This window comes from Macrotis lagotis, chromosome 8 (assembly GCF_037893015.1).
Source record: "Macrotis lagotis isolate mMagLag1 chromosome 8, bilby.v1.9.chrom.fasta, whole genome shotgun sequence".
Lineage (NCBI taxonomy): Eukaryota > Metazoa > Chordata > Mammalia > Peramelemorphia > Peramelidae > Macrotis > Macrotis lagotis.
In genome coordinates, this window is record NC_133665.1 from 106,264,145 (window position 1) to 106,285,502 (window position 21,358).

Consider the following 21,358-nt stretch of genomic DNA (forward strand, 5'->3'; position numbering starts at 1 on the left):
GTTTCCCGGTGCTTCCCCAGCTCTCGGGAGATTCACCGAAAGCAGGCCCCGAGACTTTTCGCAAGTCTCTCCCGTTCGGTGACTCAGTTTCCCCATCCCCTAAAGAGCGCTGGGAGTGCCACTTGACCCTGACCTCTCTCCTGCAGCTGTGCGGGCGGGAAGAGCCAGGCTCCCCCCGGATGCAGGGACCCTCCCAGCCGCCCCCCGCCGAGCCAGCCGGCGGCCCCCGGCCCTGCCACCCTCCGCGAGCCTCGGATGCCTCGGAAGCGGACTCAGCCTGCTGCCTGGAAGAGGACGACGAGGAGGGGGCTGCGCTGTCCCCCTGCGAGCGCACGCTGGACTGGGACTCGGGGTACTCCGAGGTGTCGGGGAGCACCTGGCGGGACGAGGAGCGGCCGGTGCTGAGGAGGGTGGGCCGCCTGCGGGGCCGGGCCAGCCCCCCGGCCGGACGCCGCCCGCGCCCCAAATCCACTTCGGACGTCTGTCCGGAGCAGTGGCGCGGCCTGGAGGCGGAGGACTGGACGGCGGCCCTCCTGTCCCGCAGCCGGAGCCGCCAGCCCCTGGTGCTGGGCGACAACTGCTTTGCGGACCTGGTGGAGAACTGGATGGAGCTGCCCGAGGCGGCGGGCGACGGGGGCCCGCCGGGGCCGCCCCGCTGGCTGGGAAAGCCCCATCACTTCTTGCTCCACCTCTCGGACCAGCTGAGGCGCCGGCTCGGGGGCGGTGGGGCCGGGGGCCGCGGCCGGGGCCCCTCCGCGGCTGGGGCAGCCCCCCGGGGGGGCAGCCCGGCGGCCCGGGCCGCCAAGCGCCTGTCCTGCCCCCCGGCCCCCGGCCGCCCCCTGCCCTCGCCGGACCTCGCCTCGGACTTCACTCACTTTGCGGCTCTCATGAGGAGCCGCAGCCGCCAGCCCATCATCTGCAATGACGTCATCGGGTACATCTGACGCCGCTCCACCCCCCATCCCCAACCGCGGACAATAAAAGGTTTTCTATTAGACCCCGATTTCTACCTTCCTTGGCAGGGAGTAGAAAAGGGCTGGGGGAGGGGCCCTGCCCCCAAGACTGCGCGGCAGGGCCTCCCGCAGGCGCCCTTAGAACCCCAGGATTCAGAGGGGTCGCCCCAGAGTCGGCTTCGGACCCCTTATTCCAGAGCGGGCCACAATGCCCAGTTGGGTCTGAAGGCAGCACCAGCCGGCTGGGAGGCTGGTCGTAGGCTGCAGGGAGCCGGCCATGGCCAGGGGAGCAGGCAGTGATAGGGCTGCTGATTCCAGACCTAAAGGCAGTCTACAAATTTGCCTCGGGCAAAAGTCTTCCCTTCCTGGGCCTCAGTTTCCTCCCGTGGGGATTGGATGGGCGAAGTCTAAAACCTTTTCCAGTTCTACATCTCACCATTCTAGGAAGGGGCAGAGCTGGTATTGTGGCCCAGCGATGACGCAGTTGGGTACCTGAGTCTCCGGTGGGGGAAGGGGAACATGGGAGAAAAAGGCAAAAGGGTGGGGGGGCTCCATGGAGCCGCCCGGTCCCCGGCTGGAGAGGCAGGATCCTGGGCTGTAAGAAAGTCTGATTGGTTGGCAACATTTCAAGTAATTTTTTTTCCCCCTGCTTTCCAATTGGCCACCATCACCTGGACCCAGTTAAAGCTTCATCAATTGTTCTTTAATAATTCTGGGGCTGGGAACTCAGTCCTGGTCTGTCTTTGTGGTCTGGGCTCAGCAGAGGCGGTAATGCAATGGGGGGAAGGTAGTGTCCTCCTCCTCTTCCTCACAGTTGATCGTCAACACCAGCTCCTTTTGGCCTAACTTGGGTTCCTTTCGAGTGACCTGGCGCACCACTTCTGTCACCCTGTGGGGGCAGGATGGGGGGAGAGGGCGGGGAATCAGGGGCTCGGTCAGATTTGGGCAAGGGAGCAAAAAGGAGAAGAGAAAGAGCCAGAGTTGGGGGCCCAGGCAGGGGGGCGGTGAGAAACAGGAGCAGCTCAAGACAGGAAACATCTGAAACTATTTTAGGAGAGAGTTGAAGGCAGAGAGGCAGGAAACGGGCCATTCTCTCAGAGGAACAGCCCTGAGCTGCAAGTAGGGTGGGGATCTGGCCCTGTCCCCAGAACCAAGTCCAGGACCTGCAGGATGGAGTGGGCAGCTGAACTGGGTCACAGGCAGGACCCTAATTCTGGCCTTACCTAGCTCCCTCCCCCCAAACTGTCTTCCCTCCTCCCACCTTCTACAGATCCCATTTGGCAACTCCATTTGGTTGCAGGAAACAGCCAGGGAAGTGTGAGAGGCCCCTTTGGTGGTGGTGGTGGGGCGGAGAAAAGGTCATGGCAATGGGTCAGTTAGTGATGGGACCCCAGGGGACTTGTTGCAGTAACCCTGGCTTTATCACGAGAGGGCTGGGTTTCAAATCCTGGCCATGCTACGGAGGAGGTGGATGATAGTAGGTAAATCACAGAACCCCTCTGGTCCTCAGATGATCTCTCAGGTCCCCTTCTACTTCAAATCCTGTCTCTCCCTACTCTTGATACCTGACTCATACCTTGATCCTTCTTGGGCCCCTTCCCCAACCTCAGGTTTTGGGGGCAAATTTCCTCTTTGGTGGAAAAGATATGGCCAAGCTGCAGAAAATTCTGCCCTTCCATCTAGAGGCCAAAAGCAAAGGGAGCCAGGTCTACTTCTGGGTCCCCTGGGCTCTGACCCAGCCCCATCATCCTCCAGTTGCACAGCCCGGGGCCTGTCCTGGAAGGTTCCTCTCACAGCTGGAGGCACCGGCCCATTTCAGCTGTGCCCCAGAGAAATCTTTTCCCTGCTCACCTCAGCAGCTCATTCATCTCACCTCCTTTCCCTCCTTCTCCTCCCAAAGGGGAGCCTCTGAGCAGGAGGACTTCTCTGGACCTAGAATAATGCCTTCCTCTCTGGGAAGCCTCCAAGCTTGGACTTAGCTGAGGTCTACAGAAGACTGAGGAAGAAGGGGGAGGGGAAAAAGCATTGATAATAGGGTGCACTGGGCTCTTTTTTACAAATATTCTCTTATTTGCTCCTTACAGCAACCCTGGGATGCAATTTTTATCCCCATTTTACAGTTAAGGGAACTGAAATAGATAAAGGTGAATTGACTTGCCCAGGGTCATAACAGCTAGTAAGAGTCTAAGGCTGGATTTGAATTCAGGTCTTCCTGAGACAAGGCCCAGTGCTCTATCCAATGTGACATCAGCTGCTTCTGAAGAACATGAGGAGTATCTCTACCCAGGAGGAACGGGATATCAGGATTTAAAGAGCTACTGCAACAGAGAGGAAGCTGGTCTTTTATACAGGAGAACAGGGGGGTAGATAGCAAAGAGTGACACCTTTAGGGGTACTTCAGAAAGGAGAGATTAGAGGAAGCCTGGGCCCACTCTCCTCTGTATCTGGTCTCACCTGAGCTGGAGTTTTGGCTGGGACTCTGAAGAGCGCCTTGAATACAGGAGATGAGAGTCTAGCAGTAGCCTGGTCACTGGGAGGTTGTAATTTTCCTGTGGGTAATGGAGATAGGTCATAGGTCCTGATGAACCCTAATCTGACTCTACAAACATGGAGGAATCCCTAGGGTGGGTTGGGAGCCATAGAGGCCACTGATGGGGACAGGTAGGGGCATGGTATGGGAAAGAAATACTTTCAGGGCTAATCTATTCTATGAGTTCTTTCCTGTGACTTGGGAGGGAAGGAAGAATCTAGGACCCCTAAGTTCTAGGTCCACGGGCATTGAAAGGATGGGCTGGTCTGCCGGGGGTAGGGTTGGGGCAGTATAGCTAAACTTGAAGCAAGGCAGACTGGGTGCTAGAGGTAGGGGAGGTTTGAGCCCCTAGACCAAAAAGGGTCCAATCTACTAAAAAGGGAGTATCCTGGTTTGACTAAGAAGGGCAGAAGTGGTCGAGAATAAAAATGTCCATTGCTAAGGGCTACTGCAGAAACAAAAGCTATGAGATTGTGTGTATGAGATCTGGCAGCCAGGTGGGACTAGGCTCACCTGGAGATAGGCGAGCAGGTCCTTCAGGGTCATCTCAGGCTGACCGGGGCCAGGAGCAGGAACTGTCAGCCGATCCCAGCATGTCCACCTCATATCACGATACTATTGGGTGAGCAGAGATGTGGATGTCAGAAAAGCGACTACACCAAGGCTTCAAATGAACTGAAATGCCCTGGAACATCTTCCTTCTGGGTAAAAGTAATAGCTAAGACAAGAACCAACCCAATCTCCTACTTTGGAAAGGGATAGAGTTGGACAAGAAAGTCTTCCCTGACCAGCCCCTTGCTTCTTTGATTTCCCAGTTAGTAAGATCCTGGCTCAGGGGAACCTTAGAAGCAGAGAGAAGAAAGCAATGAGTGGGCAAAGAAGGGAAACAAGGAGAAAGTGGCCTCTAGTCCCCTCCTCAGCAGCTTCCCCAGGCTGGACCTTACCTGAGTTGAAAGTTTTGCTGCCTCAAAACCAACAAGCTAACATTAAATTCATCTTTCTTCTATGCCTGCTACTCTTTTTGACTTTTCCAGTTTCTTTCTATAGTACCACAATTCACTCAGTCTCCTATTTTGGAGTTATCTTTGACTTTCTTCTCCCTAACTTCTCACTTCCAATCAGTTACCAGATCCTGTTGATCCCAATTCGGCAACATCTCCCACCTCAAAGCTTTTGCCTTGGCTGTGTCACATACCTGAAATGCCCTCCCTACTAATTGCTGCTTCTTAGAATACCTAATTTCCTTTAAAAACTCTGCTTAAGTCCCATCTTCTCCATGAAGCCTTTAGCGACCCTGCAGTTACTAAAGCCTTCCCCACAAATTATGTATACATCTTGCATATTCTTCTATAAATTTGGTTCCCCTAAGAGAATGTTAACTTCTTGAGGTTAGGAACTGGCCTTGAGGCTTAGTGACTGACTCACAGTAGATGCTTTATAAATGGTTGTTGTTTGAATATCTTCTGAATATATCTTCATTTTCACTGTTGCACCCTGGTACATAGCTTAGATTACTGCACCAACCACATACCTGTTTCCAGTGTCTTCTCCCACCAACTGATCTTTGCTTCCACTGCCAAAATAATCTTTTGAATTTGGAGATCTAATCCTATCACTCTTCTGCTCATATACCTTTAGTGGCTCCCTATTGCCTTTTTTTTTTTTTAGGCTTTTTAAGTGTCTGAGGCCGGATTTGAACTCAGGTACTCCTGACTCCAAGGCTGGTGCTCTATCCACTGCGCCACCTAGCCACCCTCCCTATTGCCTTCTGAGTAGAGTCTAGTTTTTCCTGTGTCCCCCCCCCCACATGTGCCCAACTACCTTCTCAGACAGTCCAGCCAAAAGGTACAACTTTGGGAGCTGTAGGGGATGGAAGCAAACATCCCTTTATTCAGACTCTTCCCTATGCCTATTGTGCTCTTGTATCTATTAGCCTGGTGAGTTCTTATTTGTCCTTCAAAGATCAACCAAAATCCTTCAGGAAGTCTTTATTATCCATTGACTTCAGGTCTCACTTCATAGTTGTATATTTTAATTTTCTGTGCTGTATTTTTTTGGTAAAATATGAGAGGGAGAGTCAGCTAAATGACAATGAAGGACCTTTCATATTAGATCCTTTGACCCTAAATATGTCCCCTCCCACATTGCAGTTAGAGAAAGGAAGGTCAAGAAACCCAGGCCTGTGAACCATGAGAGGGAGAAAGAGCAGTTCTGGAGTGGGGATGGGAGATTGGGGGTGGGGAGAAAAGCAGAAGGAGAAAGCTGAGGGACCAGGAAAGCTGGACGTTGAGTAGAGGGCCAGCTCAGTCAGCATTCCTTGTTCCTCCCTCCCCAGGTCTATCTCTTCAGTAGGGGCCAGTCACAGGACGTGGCCGTGGGGGCCGTTTCCACAGGAAAAGGGGCCGCTCCGTCACGGAGGCTTGGGGTGGGGTGGGGGTCAGGGGAGCTTCCTGAGGAAGTAAGGGGGAGGGGCAACAGCTGCAAATCTTAGATAAGGAGCTTGCCTCCTCAAGTCCATGGCCGATCAGTCACTTAGTCTCTGAGCTGCTAAGCCCAGGCTCCCCAGCCTGCCTGAAGGAAGAGGATCCCCCTAGGCCAACAAGAAGGGACAGGACTGTCCAGTGACATCTCCAAGCAGAGATTCAGGACAGCTGGATGCTGGCTCTGGTTCTGCCACTAACTGGCTGGGTAACTTGGGGTAGTTCCTTCCTCTCCCTGAGACTCAGTTTCCTTCTCTATAAGGTGAGGTTGATGAGCCGAGCAGAGTACAAAGATCATTCTATATAAAAGCCCATGGTTCTCAGATTTCACATTTGTGTGAGCCCAGAGAAGAGGTCCTAGGATTTAGAGTTGGAAGGGACCCTAGAGAACAACTAAGCCAGCCCACTCTCATTTTATGGGAGAGAAACTGAGGAACAGAAAGGGAAAGCAGCAAATATAGAGGTAGGAGTCAAAAGAACCAGGATTTTAACCAGATTTTCTAGATTGCTTCAGGAAGGGCCAGGGCTATGGGGAGATTTGACAGGCAGGGGGTGGTGAGAGGTGACTGTCCTAGGGGCTCCTACTTTGGCTCATCAGAAACTCCAGTGTCCCCAAAGAATGACCAGATCGAGCCCTGAGGCTGGGCCTAATCTAGGGACAAAGGAAGCCCTGTGTGTGGGGGCAGGAAGGGGGCCCTGGGTTGTTCCCTGCTAACCCCTGCTTCAGGCTTTCTACAAAGGCCTTCTGTGATGGGCTAAAGCCTATACAGGGGACATGAAGGAATGAAGACCCCAGGACTGGACAACAGTCAAGTCCTGTGTCCTCTGACTACTCTCACATCCTGAATTTGGGGGGGAGGGGAAGAAGACAAGTCCCTCTACTATTCTTGTCTCCCTCTTCCTGCCTTTCCTATTCCCTCCTGCCTCCTCAGACCCTGTTTTTCATTAGCTTGGTCTAATGAGCTAATAATCACTTCCAGACCCTAGAGCAACCGGGCTCCCTCTGCCCACCCCAACACATATCTCTGCATATCATAAGCACACATTGGGCTATGCAAACAAAGGCATGAATGTGCTCACAGGGACACACATGCATCCATGTCCCCAAGGATATGAACTCAGGGGCCGCCCAGAGGGACTCCTTTGGACCTGGACCTCTGTTCCCTCATCTTCCCGGGCCCAGACATGGAAGGAGAACCCAGAACCCAGCCTCAGAGCTCAACAGCTGGAATCTAGTCTAGGCCTATCTCATTCTCATCCCCTCTCTAGAGTGGCCTTGGCTCTGACTGAACCCAGAGAAAGTCTCAGGCTCCTCTGTTCGCCCCTCAGCAAGGCTCCCGGGTGGGGGGCACTGAGGAGGGGGCTGACTGCCGGATGTCTGGCTACACTAATGAGTTAAAGCTGCGAGTTCTCCCCCCACCACCCACAGACCCCATCGGGGCTGACGGCTTCTTCCTGTGTCTGACAGTTCCCAGCCTGCTGCCCCCATCCCCCCAGCCTCGGCCCTTGTTCCCCAGCCTGGCCCCTCATCCCTTCCCAGCCCAGCCTGGCTCCCTTCCCCAATCCCCTGGCTCCCACAGGCCCCCTTCTCTCCTCCTTACTCTTCCCAGCCTGCTTCTTCAGGCTTCATCCATTCCCCCACCTTCCAGCTTCCTAACTTCACTTATAGATCAGCCCAATGAATCAGACTGGAAATTTAAACCCTTCAGGAAGTCTGGGAGGGAAAGGGAGAGATGGTGAGGAGGGGCTGGCACTCCAGTTTTGGGGAAGTTCAGAGTGCATGGACAGAATGCATCTTTGGGCAGGGACAGAGAACAGGAAGGTTGGTCGGGGAATGACTGGACAGCTGAATTCTCAGGGAGCTTTCTGTGGGGGCCCCAATCTTTCTTAGAAGCCTCTTGGACCAGGCCTAGAGTTGGAGACAGACCTAGGCTCAAGAGTGAGCTGAGAATGGAGCATTTGGATCCTAGGTTAGAGACAGGGATAGGAATTTGGCTTGAAGCCTTACAGTTAAGAAGAGAGGAGGCACCAGAAGTCTTCTCATTAGGAGAATGGTTTCCCAGTAAGCTGAAAGGATAGATGAACTTTATCTAGAATAACACAAGGTCAAACCAAATTGGGATATGTGTGTGTGACCCCATTAAAGAGAAAGAGAGAGGGAGGGATCAGCAGGGTTAGGATATTCTCTGACCCAAAACAGTCAGGGTAAATGTTAGCTCCCATTAGGGACTTGAGAAAACTTTTGAGTCACCCACAGGTAGGAGGACTTCATCTAAATCTCTTCACTTTAATGAATAATAAACTGAGGTCCAGAGAAGGAAAGGGACTTGTCCAAGGTCCCCAGCTGAGATTTGAACTCAGACCCTCTGACTCCCAAACCCATGGTCCTTCTAGAGCACCTCACTAATTTGGTGCATGAGAGAATGTTTTTAAATGTCCAAAGTCATTTGGACCTTTGTGCTAGTTTTCTGTAGATGCTCATAGTCTTGGAAAGAAAGATCTGCAAAAAGTGAGAACTGGCCCCCTGAAGGGTACTATAGGAGTTGAAGAAGAGAGTGAGCCCCTGGTGACCAGAGCCAGGGAAACCAGGGACCTTATGGAGGTGGAGGGCCCGATCATAAAACCAGGAGTCAGCTCAGATGCTTCCAGCCAGATGTGATGATTTCCTACCATCAAGAAAGAGCAACTTAAGATGGAAGCCCTGGTCCAAGGGCAAAGGTTCCCTGGGGTTAGCTCAGAGAATGAGCTGATTCATCAGAAACTGTAACTAGAGGCTCCATGGCCCAGGACAGAATCATGCTTAGACAAGGAGGGAGGGGGAGGGACAGAAGGAAGAACTGAGATAAGGTAAGGGCAAGGACAGTGGGAGGGGCTGGGGAAATGATAGGGGTGGGAGATATCAATAGGGCCTGGAATAGGAACAAAAAGAAGAAAGACTGAGTGAAGGATAAAGAGTCAAGGACAAGGAGAGAATGATCTATAAGAATAGAGGGGCAGGGATGGGGATAAGGGCTGAGCCAAAATGAGAGAAGGAGACCAGATGGAGGATAGGGAGAGAGTCAGGAACAGGGTAAACAATTAAGACCAAATGTAGAAAGGGAGAGGTGAGAGATAGGGTAAAGGGGAGAGACTACATGGAGATTAGGAAGAGGGAAAGGGTCTGGGGGAAAAGCCTGAGGTGGGTAGAGATGAAGAAGAGGGGCCAAATGAAAGGGAGAGAGGAACTATAGCAGCCATAGGGAGAAGGTCTGGCAGGGTGAGGGCAGAGAATGAGTCTTTACCTGTTGGACACAGGGGGCCTTGGGTATCAAGCGACATAGGTAAGGCTCAGCCAAGTTTAGGGAGCTATGGCGGTAGGAACTAAGTTGTTGATGCCCCATCACGATTTTATATAGCTCCAAGCCAACCAGCCCGGCCACTATGGCAGTTGTTGTGGCTATGGCTGGGATGATATCTCCTACAATCTTCTTACTCTGTGGAGGGATGGTCATGGAAAATGGATCAGCGGCATTAGAAGTGAAGACATTTTGGAGATCAGGGCAAGGAGGGATGGATCCTCCAGAACAAAGGAGAGCATATATGCATCCCGAGTCTCTCTCAGCTCTTTCCTATGGGGTGGAAAATGGATCATTCTGGGTCTGGTTGGATCTGGGGAATTTAACTTCCCCATTTAACTACTCTGGAGAGACTATAGAGCTGGTAGGATATTAGAGGTCATCTGGTCTCTAGACACCCACATTTTATAGCTGAAGACAATAAACCCCAGAGAGGAAAGAAATTTTGGACTAGTGACACCCAGTCAGTAATTATTGAAAGTAGGATTAGAATCCAGAACTCTGACACCAAACCTAATATATGTTTCACTATAATCAGAGTGGATATGCATGCCCTTGGGTAGGGGATGTTCAACCTTGCTGCGGTCAGCCGGGGGAATTCCATAGTTCTCTGCCCGAAGGTTGGATGCAGCCACGATGAAATCCATGTGGAAGTTACTATCATCATCCTACAGAGAGATAGTCAAAACCCAGAAGAGTTTGCTGGGCTCTGGGGTTCTAAGCTGAGCCTACTGACCCAAGGCTGGAGATGCTTAGTATACTCACTGAGGCCTGTCTCATACCTTCTCAAACAGCTGTGGCTCCAAGGAGGTTCCAGTCCATTTTTCCAGACCTGAGTGTAGTTCTTGTAGATGGGTGGGACCTGCAGTTGTAGATAGAGAATAAAGAAATGTCCACGTGGCTGAACACCTAAGCCCAAACTGGTAGCCTCTCTAATCAACTGGGCTTTTTTTAAATTAAATTTTATGTTATTTAAGGTGGTTATAAAAAAGAAACAACAATAAACACCAACACACCAAAAATATATAAGGTAGAATTCATTTGTAAAAAAATTAAATTTTATTTTTTTCCCCGTTTATCAAATATTCATTTATTTATTTCTCCCTTGTCCCATTCTCCTTCTTCTTACCCTGGGGAAAAAAATAGAGAAAAACAAACAGGCATAGCCAAACATATTCCCATATTGACCACATCTGAAAACTGTGTATCTCTCTCTCTACCATGAGAAGGGCTTTGAAGGTCAAACAAAATTTCTTAAGAGACAGAGTGGGAGATTTTTTAAAGTTTTTTTTTGAGATTTTTTTTTTTTTTAAAGAGGGGCTATACTTGGAGTCCAGACACCTGAGTTTAACTTTTGACTATGATGTTTCCCAGCCATATAATGGTAGACGAGCCACTCTTTCCTCACCTAACCACATCACAATTTTCATACTACCTACCTCCTAGAGTTGGTATAGGAAATTTTGTACTTTAAAATGCTACAGAAAGTGGGTTGTTGTTATTGTCATTTTTATTATTATCTATGATAATAATGGAAAAGCCCTATGCTGGGAGTCAAAAGTTCTCTGTCAATTGAGTGCTGAATGACTCTGAGCAAGTCATTTCCCCTCCTGTATTCCTCAGTTTCCTTTACTGTAAAATGAGTGGGTTTGTTTAGATAATCATTGAGGAGTTTTCCAAAAGTGATGGGCTGTTATACTAGGATTAATGACCTATGCCTCTTTGTTATCTGCACATATATGATTCCTTTGTGAGGAACGGAGTTATCTTTTGTAAACTTTGGGTTTAGGTTGAATGATTTATTTTTGAAGATGATGGGAACCCTATTATTATCTGTTTGGACTGTGGAATTTTGGTGTTTATTTTTCCTAATGCTGTTTAGCTCAGAGCTTCAGTTTCCTCTTTTGTAAAATCAAATGGTTAAACTGGAAAGCTAAGATACTTTTCGGGACAGTTAGATGGCACAGTGGCTAGGCCTGGAGTCAGGAAGACTAATCTTCATGAGTTTAAATCTGGTCTCAGATACCTACTACCTCTATGACCTTGGGTGAGTCACTTAACCCTGTTTGCCTCAGTTACCTTATTTGTAAAATACTAGAGAAGGAAATGGCACTCTAGTAGCTCTGCCAAGGAAACCCCAAAATGGCATTACAAAGATCCAGACACTACTAAAATGAATGAACAACAAAAGAACAACAAAATCTCTTTTAGCTCTAAATTTCGTGATCCCACCCTATGGATGAAATACTAACCTCCCCCTTCCCAATTTCCACTGTACAGTAAAGAGGACTTTTTAGTGGTTGGAAGTGGATTTGCGGTTGTAGAATAAACCAATGAATTTGGGCCAGAAGCAACAAAAGGACTAATTAATCTCAATCTCTTTAGGCATGTTCTGGGACAAGAGCTAACATTTTTGAGGGAGTAGAGAGAAAGTTGGAAAGGGTCAAACTAATCCCAGGAAACTGTTCTGAAAGAGAATAATTTAGAAAGTTTAAGAACCAATTAATCTAAATCGAAGTTATAGTCCCACTTTAATGACTTCATTTTTGTGTGTATCTTTTTTTCTAATTTTGTCTTTTATTTTTTATCTCCTATTTCTCTTTTGTCTCTTATTTTTTATCTTTTTTTTTAAATGAATCATAGAAAGTTCTTTCTTTTGGTCTGATGCAAACGATATTTGATTTCTTGGAAAAAGAATCAGATTGATACTGCTATTGCTCCTGGAAAGACCCTGATCCTCTGCCACAACTCCCTTCCCTAGCCATTATTACCCTATATCTATATCATCTATATCTATATCTATACCTATATTGATATATATGTATATATATATATAGATAGATAGATAGATAGATACATCTAGATCAATCTATCTATCTATCTAGTAATTGCCTGTTAAAATGTAAATCCCATGAGTGTAGGGACTGTCTTGATTTCATATTTAGATATCCATTGCCTAGCAAGAAAGAGCCTGGAACATAATACTCATTGAATGCTTGTTGCCTGATGGTTTGACCAGGGGATGAGCCAGATCCAGAGGGCTATCATCCTTCTAGCGGGCTTTCTCCATGGACAGGGGCTATTAGACTTGGGACTTCCCAAAGGCAGATGGAGGAAGCACAAATCCTTACCCCATTTTGCTGAAGCCTGTTCTAGTTCCCGGTCATTGGAAAAGATGGGGGTGTGGGCCTGGAGCTGAAAGACAGGTTCTGGTAGTTTCTGAAGCATCACACATAATTTATCCCGGTCCCGGGAGCCTGGAAGTTTATGGGTTTTGGCATACAGGTTGGCAGCTGCCAGAATATAATCCAGGTGGGTGTCCTATGGTAGAAGCCAGGATCAGTGGAGCCTAATGTCACATGTATGTCTTTCTTTTGACTATTTTTTGGATATATGCAGATATATTTAAGTACATTTGTGTCTGTGTATATAAATATATATTGATATCGATATCAATATCTATATATCTGCTGTATGTGTCTGTGCAAATGCTCATCTTCCTATGGATATTCTGAGGGGGTCCATGAGCATACATGGCTCAAGGTATGTATGTCTGCATGCATTACTGTCAATGTTCCTGCTTGTCTGCATTTGGTTATATAGCTATGTCCACTTGTGTCCCCAAGAGGCATGCTGGCCTGCATCTATGCCTTCCACTTCCATTGAGGTCTAGTTTATAAAATGATGTTTTCTGCACTGTCCTTCCCTTTCATTAGAATGTCTGCTCTTTGGAGGCAAAGACCAGGCTTCTTACTCTTTGTCTCCTCAGTGTTTAACAATTAACAGTGTTAAGTACACATAGTAAGCAATTAATAAGTGTTTGTTGATTGACATATACATAGCAGGTACATGAGTCTGAGTCTGTGCCTATGTGGGTCTAGGCATCTAGGTTTCCATATCTCTGAGTGGATCTCCACGCACCTCCCCCTTAGGGGTCTCATTCTTACATCAGTCCCATGGCTGTCCTTAATTCTGGCCAGGTTGGGGAAAGGCATGAGGCCCAGATCACTGACTCTTCAAGATTTGGGGAGGTGTGCTCTCCTTCGGGGGGGTCAGTTCTTGGTTTCCCTTCCCTCCACCCTGGTTCTTCTGCCCCAGATTCCATGCCCTTGCTCACTCTACTGAGGTCAAACTCCAGAGGCTGGGGGCAGCGTTTGGTTCCAGACCAGAAGAGGACTCCTTCCTCAGTCACCTAAGAAGTTAGGAGAGGTCTGAGTCTTCATTGGGACATCAGGAGTAAGTTACTGACTTCTCCCTGCTACACGCACACACACACATGCATGCACACATATGAACACACACACACACACACACACACACACACACACACACACAGAGCTCCTTACCTTGTCAGGGGGAAAGTACTTAAGAAGCTCGGTTATGCTGTCATGGAAGCAATGTTGCCAGCGACCCCGGGCCCAAGCTAAACAGTCCTGCCAACACTGTGGTGGGGTGAGGAAAGAAGTGCTTGCCGTCTTCAGATAATCTAGGGCTTGTGGCCCCTCCATTCTCTCTAAGAAGTCTGGCTCCCTGGGGAGAGGGGAAACCTCAATACTGAGCCCCCAGGACCTGTATCCCTGGGAAGCATTGACAGAGCCAGACCTCACAGGCCTTTTCTCATGGGACCTGAGTTTTGAGCTGATCCTCCCTCCTCCCTATCATTCAAGTCATAGCCCTTAGCTGTGGCCATTCTGGTCCAGCTTGGGTCCCCAAGCTGGGTTCTTGGAACCAGAGGAAACACCATCTCCCACCCACCAGAAAACAATGCTGAGTGATACCAGTACCTGGGTCACCCACGGATACTGACGCCCATCCTACCCCTTGCCTTTCACATCCAGGACTTACTGTACGTAGTGGTTAATCATCTCTGCTGGCAATCTGAACAACCCTTCAAACTCATTCCGGGCCCACTGTGCCAAGAGAATAAATGGAACAAGGGGGCTCATTGGACCCATCCTGGAAGAGGCAGGTATCTTGAAACCCATCCCCCTCCTTACCCCTCATTGTCCTAAGCATTTGCTTCTGCCTTTAGATCATAGGGTCATAGAAGGGACCCTAAAAATCATCATTTTCAGATGATGAAACTGAGTCCCAGAGAAAGTCTGAAACAGCAGAGCAGGGATTCAAGCTCAAATCCCTGGACTCCAAGCTCTCTAATCTATGATGATGCCTCTCTCTCTCCTTCCCTCTTCCCTCCTCCCCCTGCCCCAAGAGACCCTCCAGTGAAGAGGTTAGGAGGAGGGGACTGAGGATCCCAAGGTCTTAGTTACCTGTAGGGTGTGCTCAATGGTACTAGGGAAATGGCGCAGGGTACAGAGAGGGTACACTGTCTTGATGTCATCTTCAGGCGGCATACTGTATGGCTGAGTCAGGGAGGGCACAAAGATGGCAGCACTGCCTCGGGTACCCTGTGTGCCTGACTCTAGCATTGGCTTTTGATAGTAGACACAGCGTTTGGACACATAGTCACCTAGGGGTTGGGAAGGTTGGCAGAGATGGCACCAGGGCTCAGGGGACCAGGGGTTTCCTGGTGGGTACTCAGGGATCAGTATATATTGGCATACCAAAGGTCTCCTGGGGGTGCAGTGGGTAGGTCATTGGGTCTGGAGTCAGGAAGACTCAGCCTCAGACACCTACTAGTTGTGTGACCTTGGACAAATCATTTAACCTGTTTGCCCCAATTTCTTCAACTGTAAAATGGGGATAGCAATAGCACCCACCTTACAAGGCCTTTAATTTCACTAAATTTGAACTCAAATTTAGCATTTTTTTCAATAATTTAAAAATGAGAACACTACCATGGGCTTTACCAATTGACCCAAAGGGTCCATGACACAAACTTGGATTGGTTCTTAGTGTAGTTTCAAGGGTGGGAATTGATGCTTCCCTAAGGCCCCTTCTAGGTCAACATCCTCTCCCCAGGGAGGATGACATACGGGCATGGAAGCTGTCCACGGCAGCAGCTACACCATCGAGCTTGGAGAAGAAATCGTCACCATAGATGCACTCGGAGTCTGGGCCCACTTCATATGTGTGTGGCGTCACAGAGAGCATTGGGTTCATGCGTCTCACTGCCAGAGCTGCTGCTTCTGACTTGGACTTCTGGAAGAAGGAAGTGGAGAAGTGGGGGGGGGCAGGGAGCCCAGAGTTCTGGTGCTTTGTCTAACTGGGGCGGAGAACCAGGGGTGCCACATCAAGGAGTCCATGGGAGAGGGAACAGAGATAGCCCCTTTGGGGCTGAGAAAATCAAGGTGGCAATCTTCTTAGAGAAAGTGGAACCTCAAGGAAGGGGATGGAAATGCCCCCAAACTCACATTGAGGTCCTGTGACCGGAAGAGGAACTGTCGACTGAGGTTGGAGAGCTCCACGGTGTCCATGTCGGTGACGGTGATGCCCCCGTCCTGCTCAGCTCCTAGCCCTAGCATCGCAAAGATCTTGAGGAGCTCACAGCCAATGGCTCCTGCCCCCACCTACCCGGAGAAAACAGGCCTTTGGGGAGTTAATTTCCCCAACAGACTAGCAATCTGACCTACCTATCTGACTTACCTATTAATTCTCTGAAATAAAAGGAGGCTGTTGACTAAATGGCATCTCTAAAATCCTGTGACTCTGACTCTTTCTCTACCTCCACTCTCCATAGTCCTCTGACTTCCCAAACTCATTTCCTTGACTCCACCCTGCATGGCTTTCCATGTCCTGTTCTTCCTCCAGTGACCTTAGAGAGGGACATGATAATCTCCCTAGAGCTCGCTGGGCTATGGGACTCAGTGTCTGATTTCCACTTCCCAACTCAAACCTCTAAAAGCTTCCCATGAGGTACAAGCTACACAAGAGGAAAAAAACCTCCCCACTCCAGGCCTACATGAGCCTGGACCAATGGAATCCCACGCCCATTCCTGCTCACCAGGAAATAGCGCTGCTTGCCCAACTTCTTCTGGAAATCATCCCCAAACACAGCAATCTGTCCATCATAACGACAATTTCTCTAAAGAAAGATTTGTTTTGGGTATAGGGAGAAGAGAGAAGATAACAACCAAAATATGATCTCTACCACTGAGCACTGTGGTGTAGTGGAAAGAACTGACATGGTAGCCAGAAGAACTGGGTTTCAGACACATCACTGCTCTTGGTATCTATGAAATAGGGATAATAGTCAACTATCTACCTAGCTGCCTTGCTAACAAAGTGGTCTTAAGAAAGTGTTTTATGTAAAGCATTGTATAAATATCATTTGTGTATACTTAGTACATATAACAGAACTATGTTGTGACTCATAGTGATTCCTATAATGATTCTCCTCAATTTTGAGTGATCCATGATTCCTTGGGACCCTGTGGTCTAACAGAGAGGGTCAGACCCCAGGAAGATGCTCCTCTCTACCCACCCTGCCTTAAGCCCCTGAAATACTCACTGGAGCACAAACCTCTGATCTCAGTGGAGGCTTTCCATCTTCTGGAAGACATTCAAGAGCATCAAAGTACAGCCACTGGTCCAAGGGCATGAACTTCCCCGAGGCTGCCTGGGAAACCCCACATTATTAGCTCCCCAACCTAACTCCCTTCCACCCTTCCTTTTACTGCTCTACAGAATCAACTCTTATTTTCCTCCCTTTCTAATAGTTTCTAGTCCTTGAAACTATCTTCCTCACAATGTGGTGGTATAGGGGAAAGAGCATAGGCTTGGACTCAAGAGATCTGAATTTGAATCATGATGCTTATCTTTACTAGCTGTGTGATCGGGGTTAAGTCACCATCTCTTTGAGCTTTGATTTCCTCATTTGTAACATAGGAAGAATACTAAGAATGCCCCTAGTTTTCTACCAGGGAAGTCATGAGGAAAGGACTTTGAAAACTAGGCAGTTAGGTGGTTAAAGTAATGGACCTGGAATAATATCTGAGTTCAAATCCTACTTCAGACACTGCTGTGACATTGGACAAATCATTTAAACCTCTCTGCCTCAGTTTCCACATCTGTAAAATGAAAGTTTGGTGTGGTGGCCTCTAAGGTCCCTTTCAGCTCTATGATCTTAAGGATGACTTTTTTGAAGCAGTAGAAAAATGTGAGCTGATCCTACTACCCACTCCCTGCTCTCTATCCCCACCCCACCCACCTCGCTCCCCACCCATAGGAGGGGCATTGGGCATGTGGCTACATTCAGAGACCCTGGAATCAGACCCGCGTTCCAATCCCAGCTTTGCCACTACTTGTGTGGGCTCGGGAAAACCCCTTCCTGTCCTCTGGAGCTCAATTTCCTTGGTCTCTAAATTTTAGGATGCTCTCAGGCCTGAGGAGCTCCAAAACAGGAGAGGGCTCAGAAGTCTGGGCCACGGCTCCCCTCTGGTGGCCCCTTCTGGTTACTGCAAGCTAGCACTCTTTCCCCCCACCCCCACCAACATCCATCAGGGGGCTGGTCCTGCCTCTCACCTTCAGCATCTCTTGAGCTGCCAATCCACCAAGTACCGAGTTGATGGGACTCAGATCCCCACTGCTGGTCATCGCAAACTCCCTCACCAGGGCCTCATCCAGAGGCTCATCCAACTTCTTGCCATCATCTCCCTGAAGGGGTTCTAGGTCTTGAGCCAGGACCACCAACTCATTTGCATCCCCCTGCCCAGGAGGAGGAGACAATGATGAGAAAACTCTTTGCCCAGGTTCTACCCAGTCCCAGATCTCCCTCCACTCACTAAGGTTCTGAGGGTGCCAGGGCAACTTACCAGGTGCCAGGGCCTGGGGAGGCGGCCAACCTGGGCCTGGTACTTGTGTAGTGCTTGGAAGGCCCGATGTAAGCAGCGGGCACGCTGCTTCCCCTGCTGGCTAGCTGCCATGATCCTGGGCTGGCACAGTGATAAGGACAAGGCTTCCTAGAGGTAGGGGGAGGGGACATTCTACCTTTATCTAGCCCTCCCTCCCACTGCTCTCCTCCCCACCACTGACCTTTTAGATTAGAACCTCTCATGGCATCATCTCCCTCACCCCTTTTCCCTCAGTATGCTTAGGTCCCATAGGTCTTAGGGTTTAGAATCAAGAGCACTAAGGTTCAATTTGGAGTTCAAATTCAAGTCCCACTTACTACCTGTGTGACCTTAAAGTATTAGTCAGTCATTCTTGGGCCCCAATTTCCTCCTTTGTCATAGGAAGAGATTGGACTGGAAGTTCACTCAGATCCTTTCTAGCTCCAAATCCTATATCCTTTGGTTCCTTGGCAGAGGAAAGATCTGTCCCTGGCCCTTACCCCCTGGCCCAGATCCCTGAGTTCATGCCTGGGCCCTGGTGTCCCCTCCTTTACAAGGACTACTCACATAGGAGCGAGTCTCGGGTTTCTTGACCTTTGTGATGACTCCGCTTCGTAGGTACTGGGAAAAGTCTGCAGTGTTTCCAATCTCTAGGGTCCATTTGTCTGCCAAATTTTCCACCACTAGTCAGCACAATGTTTGAACCCATTCTACTACTCTAGGAACTATTTCCTGGAATTGTCTTGGTCTTAATTCCTGATGGCTGAAAGTACTATACCCTTGAGGCCAAGAGGACAGAGAGGAGTTATGCCTGAATGTTTCCACCAATCATAGTTCAAGATGCTAGATAAGGGCAGGTGCTATTGTTTCTCTTCAGACTAAGGACTCCCCAAGGATAAGACACTCACCCATTGGGTTAGAGGTTGCATACAATGCTTCCTAGACATGTGTGAGGAGGGGACATTCCATCTTGCAGGCAAGAATGGGGACCTTCCCAAGAGTGGGAGCTGCCTCTGTCCTAGAACTCATACCCTTCCTCCTTCTCTTTATCCCTCAACTCTGGGACATTCTCTCACTCAACACACACAAGCTTGGTATGACTTACCTCGAACTCGGATGGGCCGGGGACTACAATCATTGAGCTCTGTCATGCCCTCAATGTCAGAGAAGGTTACCCAGTCCCCATCCTGGAACTGATGGCCATTTTCTTCAAGAACCGTGAGTATGCCAGGAGAACCCTAAATATGACAGGACACAGGTTGTCTATGTCCATGACCTCTGCATTGGGTGGGCCTTGAGGCCACTCCTCATTCTAGGCTGTAACTGTTAGGATTATGGCTGGTTATCACCTACCTGAGAGATGTGCTGGATGCTTTTCCCTGGGGGTTCGGCTTCACTAGGGTCAAGGATGGTGAATTTCTCACCAAAATCACAGAAGAGCTGCCTGGGAAAGAAGGAAGGAGAGGATAGGGCCATTGAGGCAACTCCTGATAGTGGGTTTTTTGAGAATCAGGGGGCACAGTTAAATTCAATTAAGGAATTCAAAAGATTTATGAAGCCTCTACTCTAGGTCCAAAACACTGCCTGAAGATAAGGAAATACAGAATTTGAATTCAGGACTCTTCCAAGAGAAGTTCAGTTTAGTTGCTGAATGCTGTAATATAGACTATTTCATGAAAAATGATTAGAGAGGGCAAACAAAATGTGATAGGAATTCTGAGGGGCAGAGAAACAATGATGGAATCAAAAAATCTTGTGAGGTGTTAGCATTAGAGGTACATTTTTGAAGAGCTAGAGAGCAGGGTAAAGGTTATCCTGGACTGGGCAGATAAGGGGTTTGGAGCAGGAAGGTCAAAGGGGAAGCTTTGACATTACTCACCCCACCAAGCCCTGTGTGCTGGCCACCAGGAAGTGAACCCCAAGTTGATGACAAAGGTTTCCCACCTGCAGCTGTTCTTCTAGTGTGGAGTCAGTTAGTACCACCACCTGGGGGGCCTCGGAGCTTAGCATGCAGCCTAAGCTGACCAGGCCTTACACTCCCACCCCACCTTCCTACTGATTGAGATCCAATCCTAATGGTCTCCTTCCCCATTGCTTTTATAGGAGCTAGGACAGCCCCCCCCCCCAGAAGGAATGGAAGAAGAGGGGTCTGAAGAGGAGAGACCAGGGGACCAGCTGTGTTTCAAGGATGGGATGTGGGGGGTAGGAATCTGCTTGTCTTTTATGGGACACAAGAGGGGAGATGTTTAAAGGAGAAGCATAGACAGGAAGTAGCTTGGAGGACATGGAGGGCTGGTGGTACCTGGAATCCTTGGAGCACAGTCTCAGTGAGGGGTCCATCATAGGTGTTGATGCGCACATCTCTGTTGAGTTGGGCAAGGTGAGGCAGAGATGCTGCAGCCCTGTTTTGTCCTCTGTCCTTCTCTGACAGGAAGAACTGGGTGGGGGGAATGTGTTTTGGGGAAGATGTGGCAAGAGAGAGAAGCAGTCCCCCTATAGCTCTGACCCCTCACCCAACTGAGCTCTTCAGCTGCTGCTACCCTTTCCCTTACAGAGTGATTTCTTTGGATCTGACCCTTCCTTACTTGGGAAGCAAGATCCATCCAGCAAGTCGGCCTGGGGTCATGCAAGGTGAGCCTGCCCACTCCAGTCAGGGTTAAGTTCTTGGCGATCTCGATACCTAGACCCTTCAATCCAGAAACCAGCATGGAAGACTCCCGTAGCCTCCTCATGGCATCTGTGCCCAGGACATACCTAAAGGTGGAGAGAAAGAGTTGTGGTCAATCCATCAGCCTCTCTCTCTCTCTCTCTCTGAAAAGATGGTTGAAAATGTGGCTCCTTGACAACTTGTGCAATCACTCACCACCCCCAGACCCCCAGTACTCTGGCACTTACAGTTGTCGGGAATACTGCTGTTCATTGATGTCCAAATATGTCTTGAGGTTCTTCATTCTCTTGGATAGACCCCCCACTCAGATACCTAGCCAGACAGAAGACCGACCCCCACTCAACAGACACCGGTTAAATCCCACTGGTCAAAGCCCTAATCCCCAGTCAGAGCTACAGACAGTTGGATCAAAAATGATGAAAACCAGGGCCTCCCCACCCTTCTCCCTTCAGTTCCCTTCCTAGGACTATCCAGTGTCCAGGCTGCTGCCTTGGGAAGCTCCTAGGTCCTCCCCCCACAACTGCTCCCACGACTCTGCTCAGTTATAAATAAAAAGGAGCAGAAAGAAAAGGTAAACAGTACTCAGCTGATCTGGTTCCTCCTCCCCTTTTATTTTCTAGGAAACGAAAGTGAAAGCCTGTAAATGAATCTTAGGAACCA

At 49.2% G+C, this 21,358-nt stretch overlaps 2 protein-coding genes across 9 annotated transcripts in view; one reads left to right on the plus strand and one right to left on the minus strand.

The window, feature by feature from the left end:
- Positions 1-5,868, plus strand: part of INKA1 (inka box actin regulator 1) — a 63,713-nt gene extending 57,845 nt beyond the window's left edge. For all 3 annotated transcript variants that reach the window (XM_074197977.1, XM_074197978.1, XM_074197979.1), the window contains one exon: positions 147-5,868. In XM_074197977.1, the coding sequence (XP_074054078.1) occupies positions 147-944 (798 nt within the window). In that variant the 3' untranslated portion in view covers positions 945-5,868. The remainder of the gene's footprint in view (positions 1-146) is intronic.
- Positions 1,176-21,265, minus strand: UBA7 (ubiquitin like modifier activating enzyme 7). Of its 6 annotated transcripts, none has more exons than XM_074197975.1 (24): positions 20,926-21,265; positions 20,616-20,784; positions 20,333-20,467; positions 19,910-20,016; positions 19,384-19,474; positions 19,136-19,268; positions 18,598-18,695; positions 18,013-18,159; positions 17,723-17,905; positions 16,710-16,817; positions 16,203-16,283; positions 15,613-15,768; positions 15,235-15,400; positions 14,569-14,768; positions 14,144-14,208; positions 13,645-13,828; positions 13,416-13,490; positions 12,430-12,493; positions 10,081-10,160; positions 9,874-9,966; positions 9,245-9,436; positions 3,997-4,098; positions 3,408-3,502; positions 1,176-1,842 (listed from the first exon to the last, which is right to left on the minus strand). In XM_074197975.1, the coding sequence occupies exons 1-24, from the start codon at positions 20,979-20,981 to the stop codon at positions 1,710-1,712; spliced, it is 2,913 nt and encodes a 970-aa protein (XP_074054076.1). In that variant the 5' UTR covers positions 20,982-21,265; the 3' UTR covers positions 1,176-1,709. The 6 variants fall into 6 exon arrangements, with proteins under 6 accessions (XP_074054076.1, XP_074054074.1, XP_074054073.1 ...); XM_074197973.1 differs by having other exon boundaries at positions 1,178-1,842; positions 12,430-12,619; positions 18,013-18,132; positions 20,926-21,264; XM_074197972.1 differs by having other exon boundaries at positions 1,179-1,842; positions 12,430-12,619; positions 16,722-16,817; positions 20,926-21,264.
- Positions 21,266-21,358: the final 93 nt, after the last annotated feature.

Bases quoted from the DNA above. Each gene is read 5' to 3' on its own strand.
- UBA7 (XM_074197971.1), bottom strand. From the start codon at position 20,981: ATGAAGAACCTCAAGACATATTTGGACATCAATGAACAGCAGTATTCC. The intron at 16,818-17,722 runs GTGAGAGGCAGG...GGGGTTTCCCAG, and splicing joins CAGCTCAAGAGATGCTGAAG to GCAGCCTCGGGGAAGTTCAT. The intron at 14,769-15,234 runs GTATGTCATCCT...CCCAACCCCTAG, and splicing joins CGTGGACAGCTTCCATGCCC to GTGACTATGTGTCCAAACGC.